Source organism: Nematolebias whitei, chromosome 20 (genome assembly GCF_014905685.2).
Source record: "Nematolebias whitei isolate Nwh7 chromosome 20, NemWhi1, whole genome shotgun sequence".
Classification (NCBI taxonomy): Eukaryota; Metazoa; Chordata; class Actinopteri; order Cyprinodontiformes; family Rivulidae; genus Nematolebias; species Nematolebias whitei.
In genome coordinates this window covers 26,852,851-26,861,228 of record NC_056517.1, presented here as the reverse complement: position 1 = coordinate 26,861,228, position 8,378 = coordinate 26,852,851, and the positions used below count along the sequence as shown (strand labels likewise).

General features: G+C 43.5%; 1 protein-coding gene across 1 annotated transcript in view; it reads right to left on the bottom strand.

Annotated features, from left to right (window-relative positions):
* Positions 1–2,761: 2,761 nt before the first annotated feature.
* LOC119426385 (solute carrier family 22 member 13-like) overlaps positions 2,762–8,378 on the bottom strand; it is a 13,806-nt gene continuing 8,189 nt past the window's right edge. Inside the window, exons 8-9 of the mRNA XM_037693946.1 lie at positions 5,385–5,488; positions 2,762–2,905 (exon numbers count right to left, since the gene is read on the bottom strand). Of these exons, the coding sequence (XP_037549874.1) occupies positions 2,762–2,905; positions 5,385–5,488 (248 nt within the window). The remainder of the gene's footprint in view (positions 2,906–5,384; positions 5,489–8,378) is intronic.

Sequence of the window (8,378 nt, the reverse complement as noted above, 5' to 3'; positions counted from 1 at the left end):
AGATAGATAGATAGATAGATAGATAGATAGATAGATAGATAGATAGATAGATAGATAGATAGATAGATAGATAGATAGATAGATAGATAGATAGATAGATAGATAGATAGATGATTATGTGTCTCTCTCTATATATATAAAATCAGTGTTTCCCCTAGATAACTTGTCATGGTGGGGCACTCACTTCGTCCATGGTTTTTTTTTTTCGACAGGGGTGGTGGTGGGCAGTTAGACACATAAGTGCTCAGCACTTTGGCCCACAGTGTTGTTTTAAAGTGCTTTATAAATAAAGTTGTATTATAGGGCAGCACGGTGGCGCAACTGGTAGAGCTGCTGCCTCTCAGCGAGCAGGTCCCCGGTTCAAACCCCGGTCCAGGGGCCTTTCTGGGTGGAGTTTGCATGTTCTCTCCGTGCATGTGTGGGTTTTCTCCGGGTGCTCCGGTTTCCTCCCACAGTCCAAAAACATGCATGTTAGGCTGATTGGTAACTCTAAATTGTCCCTAGGTGTGAGTGAGAGAGTGAATGGTTGTTTGTCTCATTTGTCTCTATGTGGCCCTGTGATGGACTTGCGATCCGTCCAGGGTGTACGCCCCTCGCACAGTGATTGCTGGACATGGGCACCAGCGACCCCCGTGACCCAAAATGGAATAAGCGGGTAAAGAAAATGGATGGATGGATATTGTATTGTATTGTTTGTACCGGCAGTTTCTGAGCACGGGTGAAGAGGCTACGCCTTTAGCTTTTTAGGCAGCGCGCCTGTATTGCAATATGCACTGTATATTTATTTATGTTTTGTTTTTCGGACCTCCACACACTCACTTGCAGACCCCCAAGGGCCAACCCCAGTTTGAGAACCACTGGACCCATATCGAGCTAAAAGTTGATGCTGTAGCTGAGGGTTTGACCAAAACAGCTGCAACTTCATCATTTCTCAAAATAAGATGATCTTAGTCTAAAACCCTGGCATGCATCCCCTCAAGCCACACTGGGCCTTCATCTATTTCTTTGTTTGCCTTTTCCAGTTTTCCAGTAGGACAACTCACTTCAGCGTTACGGGAGCTTAAAAAAAAGCCGAAACACTAAACATGTTATTGTTGCCCTTTAATTTGAAAGAATAGACTAAACAGAAAATGATGCAGCACGACAATTAGTTGTGTGGCTTTCTACGCCAGAGTGTGAACAGTGCACATCATTTACTCACCACTTGCAATGTCACAGAGAATACACGTTCTGATGGGCCATGACATTAGACACCATGAGTGTGTGTGTGTGTGTGTGTGTGTGTGTGTGAGCAGCTTTGACAAAGTGTAAAAATTTGAGTCCTTGCAAGTGAAAATGAAACGGTGCATCAGAGATAAAAGACAACACGCAGCTGCTCAGGTTTCTGTCTGAAGCATTTATCTGAAATGCCACGGATGTCCGGGTTAAAAACACAAACAAAATGAGGAAGAAGAGGCAGAAACTGGCTCACAGCCACTGGTTTGTGTCGCGTCACGGCTTTACAGACGTTTGACTGCTTATTTTAAGATGCAGTTTGTGTAAACAAGCTCTGAAGGATTTCTTTGCCTATTTCAAATCATCATAATTACATTTAGACGTTTAGTTCGACACAGTTCGGTTTAGTTTTATTACACTTAAACGGTTGACAAACAAAAATTATTTAAAACTAAATTGTATGCGGTTACTTTCTGACCAAGTTATTATTAGTGACCGCTACGAAAGGACAGCAATCATTCAATTAACCTGTCTGGTGTTGTTTAGTCTGCCTGTCTGTTAGCAAAATATCTCATAAACCAGAGCATATATTTTATTGCAGCTGTCAGAAAATGAACATCGGATGTTCCTCCATAACTGATTACTCTATGGGATCAACTTGATTTAAGGTGGCCTCCACAGCTAATTGACCTCGTCAAACACATAAACGGCCATAACTGACACAGTTTGACAGATGTTGAGCTCAATTTTTGACGTGTTTGTAGCTGAGAGTCATTAACAACACATACTCCAAATGCAACTCATTGTGGAAGAGCTTTGCTAAAGACGAAAGCATTAACTCTTGACGTTGTCTGTTAGCAAAATATCTCGTAAACCACTGGAGAGTTTTTAATGAAACGTTCAGAAAGCAATCACTGCATAAACATCTACAACTGATTAGCTTTAAAAGTTAATCTAATTCAATATGATCACAGCAGGCTAATGACTTCAGCAAACACAACAATGGCTATAAATCAGCTCATCTTTCAAATATTGAGATAAAATTTGACGTGCTCGTAGCTAAGAGTCACCCCCATCATATATGTTGAACACCAACAGATATCGAACCATTGTAGAAAACGTTGGCGTGCAACGCAGTGGGTTGTGATTTTTTGGAAGGAATGTTAGTTTCACACATGCCACCAGTTCGAACAGGTTCAGAGTCCAATCCACTTACACACAACTTAGTCCAGTTATAAAACTGTGCGACTGAATTTGATGAATTGCACTTTTTAAAACGTCAAACTCAGAGAGGCTTCAATTTGATGTAAACTCCCCATTAGTCAATGATGCTATGATTTTTTTAAAAACTGAACCGTCTGATAAGTTTATGGTAAAATATGCTGTTTCCTCTGAAACCAAACCACTTTTTTTATTCTGTTTTGTTAAATAAATAAATACAAAAAGAAGAAGAAGAAAAACAGTGAGTCAGACTCTCACACAGCTTACTCAGTGTTTTCCTTTTACTGGAAATAAGCAGCAGCATGCAGCACTCCCTCATCTGAATCTAATCAATTTGCTTGGGAGCTATGTTGCGTTCATTGACACAGGTGAGTGGATAGGTGTAGTTGCGCACGCAGGTATCGCAGGAGCGCCGTGAACGCAGCAGGACGGGCAGGAAGCAGCGTGGGCAGCCTCCCCGTGTCACCGCCTGCGTCACACCAGACGCCAGGAGGGAGTTTTCCACTGACGCTTCTCGTCAGTCTGCTACAGACAAGAGAAGAGCTCCGTGCTGAGCGCACGCACTCTCCCTCACACACACACGCACGGGCAGACAATAGCACCGAAAGCTGGGGTTCTATACACCAGGATAAACGCTGCGTTTTATTTATTTTATTTTTTTCCCCTTTTGTGCCATTTTGGATTACTTCCACTCGAGCTCTTTTTTTTTATCCCTAATGCTGATCGGACACTTGGACTGGTGAGTGTTGGACACCCAGAACCGGGACTTGGCTGTTCGGATCGCCGTGTTTTTATAGGTTCACCTCAGCCGAAGGGGAGAGCGAAGTAGTTTAAATGTTTCTGTTCGCGTGTCGGACTCGTTTAAACCCCCTGCGGTGCGTGAAACTGAGTGACGAGTTAATTTGGGGCTTTTTTTGCTGAGATTCTGTCGGAACGCTTAAGTTGGCTGATATGATTGTAGCTTCAAGTCCTTACCTTCACGATGGAAGAAAAAACTGCCAGCTATTCATTTGTTATTATGAATATGGTTATTATTGATTGCTGCGTAATTTGTGTAAATGGAAACTTGAGTGGTCTCACGCGCGGTGTTGTGTGGTCGTGGCTGTATTTGTGTGAACTCTTTGATGAGCTCTGTGTGAGCCGGAGTTGTTCGCCTTCTTGTCTTGATTTCAGCGGTGCTGGTGCGCCTCTTGTAACTCCTGGAGGCACTACAGCCGCGCGCACAGCTGACAGGGCTGCTGTCATTAGAACGCATTAATCACGAGGAATGATTGGTTGCCGGGGGGGGGGACAGCAGCTTGCTCACTCCCCCTACTTCCAAAAAAAAAAAAGGGTCATGTTAATTTGATAAGTGATTTCTTATTGATTGTAAATATGTTTGGATGGATTTTACGCATATTTTACGCATGGTGACTGTAAGAGAGCGCTGCCCCTTAAAAAAATAATAAATTAAAAATTGTGTAAGCAAACAGCATTTCTCCTCATTATCACTCATTTCTGATGGTAAACTTTGCTGATTTGGTTTTCCCTCCCCATCCAAAAAAATAAATAATAAAAAAAGTCAGTGCGCGCTCCGTATTTCTTTCTTTTATTGTTATTTTCCGCGCATGAACGGTGGTTTTAATTTTTTTTTCTTCTTCTACTTGTCAGTGGTTCTTTTATTATTTCTCACAGCTGCTTCAACCGTCTCTAGCGCGACCTCATCCGGATAATTTTTGGAATCATGTTTTCTTGAACCAGAGCTGAATGATCCTTTGTTTACAGAGAGGCCATGCATTCTCCTGTTATTTAAAAAAACACGTCCAATAACTCCTTTTTATACCCATAAAAATGTATTTAATTCCTGAACCTGACCCGTCTGCTTCATTTAAATCACCTCTTTGGGATATTTGAAGGATTTCCCCCCCATAACAAACATCATCCCTCTAACTTCCTCATGTCCGTCATGTGATCTAGTCTTCAGTTAACCTTGCGGTGCTTGCAGCTGTCACAAAGCCGAGATAATCTGGATGGCCACTTCCTGTGCAGTGCTGTTTTTTTTTTTTTTTCTTGTTTCACAACCTCAGGAAGCTCATGCACACTTCTGGTATCTATCATCCCAGCTGGGAGAGGAGGCGGCAGCAGAAAGCTGGGTTCAGACAAGGTTGTCTGTGCCTGCTTCATTTCGGTCATGCAGGATGGCCCCCATCAGCTTTTGTGCCTGGAGAAGAGAGAGAGAAGAGGAGGAGGAGGAGGAAGAGAGAGCCTGCTGACAGTCTTCAACACAGCAGCAGAAAGCTCCCATCTGGCTTTGTCCTCTCCCAGCATTCCATACAGCAAGTGTCCCAGACGGGTGCACGACCCCCTGAACCCTCCTCCTCTCCCTTCCTCCACACAAACTTCCAGAGCAGATCGCCTCCAGTTGGCTGTTTTTAATTCCTGCATTTGTCCAGAACTAATGAGTTGTGTCTTTGAAACGTGGTCTTGAAGGGCATGTGAGGCCCACGTGCAGTAATAACCAGTCAGGTGCGGCTGAAGGAAAAAGGGGCTTTGCTCAAATGCCTTTAGGGGAGTAAGACTTTCCAGTGGTTAGCAGCAGAGAGCACATCTGGGTTAGATAGAGCCTGTGTTCTTCTCCCACTGTTCCAGCTGGAGTATCGCTGCCAGAGAGGAATTCCTGTGGCCTGGAGACATGACATTATTTATTTGTTTTGTACAATCCGTCCTCCTCCTTCCCACTACCTCTCTCCGTTTTTTTTTTTTTGTTTTTTTTGGACTCTGCATGTGCACAGGGTGAGAGAACAGAATGTTTCTGTGGCACAGCCATGGTGGGCCTTTCTGCGAACAACAGGCTCATAGAGGAGGAAAACAGGAGCTGTGGCTGCTCCGCTCCAGCAGGTGGCGCACTTCTGACTGACAGCTGGCTTTGAGTAATGAGCCAGAAGTGGCTGGTTTTTTTTTTATGTTACCCAGCTGTGCAGGGAGCAGATCAGCCCTCCGTCATCTCTGGAGCCTTTATCAATTACCTCAAAGGTGGAGGTGTACAATTCCTTGAAGCCTGTGTGTGTGTGACCTGCCCAGACATGACCACACACACGCATTCACACAGGACTCCCAGGCTCATCATTATCACATTTTATGAGCACTCAGCCAGTCGTTCAGACTGCGAGGTTGTCAGCGTGCCATGTAAATGCTCTCAGAGGGCCAAGATTAGCACAAGTTGTCGCCCCCCTCTCCGTTATCAGCTGCGAAGGGGCTGGACAGGCGGAGCAAGGGGGCAAAGTCAACTGTGACTTGTCCTGTCAGGCTGCAGGGCAGGAGTTTGCATGGAAACAGTTATTTTCTGTTTTTTGACCTTTGCACATTTCTACCAAAATTGCTTCTTTACGTGATTTTTGGGATGAGTTAAAGGAAGGATGTGTACGACGTTTACATCCTAATATCTACAATAATGACTGTAAATTCTGTTTCCAGATGAGGGAGTTGCATAGCTGCGTGTATCGAGATAATCTAATCCGACTGATATCAGACTTCTGATTTGTGTAGTACTTCTGGTGACAAATCTCCTCGCCAGAGATTTATCATCCCCCCAACTCTGCGGCAACTGGTTGGGGAGCACCTCGGCGGATGCGTCCTTTATCTGTCTGCCTGTGTGCGCTTGATGGAATGACAGTGATGCATAATTTAGTGAAAACATGCCACGCTGCCTCTCTGGCTCAGCTGTCCGATCGCATCCATTCTCCATTTAGAGCAGACACTTAAAAGGCTTCTCCAGGAGCTAGCTCTGGATGCTTCTGTTTTTCATCTTTGATCTGTTTTCTCCTCCCTCTGTCCTTCCACCCTTTTGCAAATGAGTCATGTCTGTTTAACCCCTCCCTTGCTCCTCCGTCTCCATCCTCTCTCTCCTCTTGGCCCTTGCTCTGTGGCTGCAGCGGCTGAGAAGCTCCAGATTGACTACAAACCATCCCCTTGCCAGGATTAACCCCTCGCCATTGTTTCTGCCGGTTGAACAGGATTAACAAATCAATGTGTCAGGTAGACTGCAGTCAGGAGACAATGACCCAGTTCTGACACCACTACCCCCCCACCCCCAATCTTTCTCTCTCCACCCCCTTCTGTCTCACTGCAGCTTTTAATTAAAAAGACTTTGCTTAGCTGGCTGTATATGTACTCCCCCGAGAATGCCTCAAAGGTTTGTTTTCCCTTTTTTTTTTTTTTTTACCAGAAAATTGGGGTAGAAATGATGGCAAGGTGCCCCCCCCACCCCCCTCACCCTCCACACACCGATATTATGTTGCAGCATTTGGAACACACATGTTGTCCGATAAGTGAGCAACAGATGCTGCATTCAGGTGCTCGCAGATTGTTTCAGTGCAAATCCCCTGCTGTGATATGAGGCATTTGGAGATTAGTTTGTGCTCAAGCACATTTGTGGATGGGGGGGGGGGGGATTTTAGCAGCATCTTTTTCTCTTTTGATCTGTAATGTAAGACGCTGGTGATCGCCACTGTTTATTGGAGGCCCGTTTTTTGCTTTGTTTGTGTTTTTGTTGGGAGCGTGAGCCGGCCTGACCTATTGCAAGGTGATTCATTTATCATGTGTGTGTGATGGAGACAACAATATCTGACTGCAGCAGTAACAATAACACTGCTGGCGCGAAGGTGTCTGCCTTTTGCCCTTGACTCGAGCATCTTTATCTTTGTCTGCTTTTGCATAATTACCTACTGCAGAAAAAACAAACTCCCACTTCATTGTTTTTTTTCTTTTTTCTTTCTTTTCTTGGAGTGCTGACCTGGTGTAACATTCGGGCAAGACGAGATGCGCATACAGGTCACACAAGGAGTGGAAGTTCCTGTAGAGTGACTGGTTGTGTCTTGCCTGGGGCACATTAAACAGCTTAAAGAGAGAGTTTACAGTAGGTTGTTGATGTGACAGCAGTCTTTTTTTCCTGACCTGAAGTAAACTTTAATGAGATTTAAATGCAAATATCTCTTAATCTAGAATTATTAATAAATTAAATAAAATAAAATCACAGCTTTTTAATCATAAGTATGACAATATGAGCTGAGAATAACCCAGATTTTAGCTGGTTTTTCCAGCTGCAGCAGCTGTAAGTAATTTTGAAGTAAAAAAAAAAAACAGTTTGGTGAAATAACCTTTCTTTGAGGTGAAGTAAAAGCCTCCGCATCATCTGAGGGAGTGTCCGTCCTGGAGCAGGGCCCGGTCGTGCCTTCCCACTCCCCTCACTTCCTTCCTCACTCCTCCCCTCCTGGTTCAGGCCAGCAGGAGGTCAGACTCTGATGATGATTGTGACTCATCCTGTTTAGCTGGCACCATCACTCTCCCCGAGTGTGAGCAGCTACATGTGCAACCCATCATAACCAAATACTTTTTCAGCAAGCCATGTTAATTTTTCACATCATGGGTTCAGGTTCTGAACTCCCTTTTTTTTTTTTTTTCTTCCAAGAATGGCTTGAGTTTTGAGTCACTCATTAACCGACTGAAATAGACATGAAACGTGTCAACTCTGACTTTTAAATCGCAGAAAAATTGCAATCTCTCTTGTCAAAGTACTTTTTTTTTGTATATATTTAAAAGAATTGACTGGTTGCTTGCTTATAGGAACTGTGAAGAATCAACAGAGTAAAATAACATGAAGAAAAAAACAAAACTCTATGCCCAAACTGGGCAATGTATGGCCCGAGGGCCAAAAGTGGCCCCTGGACAATCTCCACCTGGCCGCAAATATTCTTAATAAAAAAATTTAAAAAAAAAAAATTCACTTGCATTTGTAAAAACCAGCATATTCTAAATAAAACTTAAGGAACTTTAAATTAATTGTCTTGGGAAAAGACATAGAAAAGTTTTGGATTAAGATAGATGCTTTTTTAAGTTGACGCATTTTCAGAACTATATTTATTTTATTTATTATAATATTACATTATGTATGTGTGTGTATATAT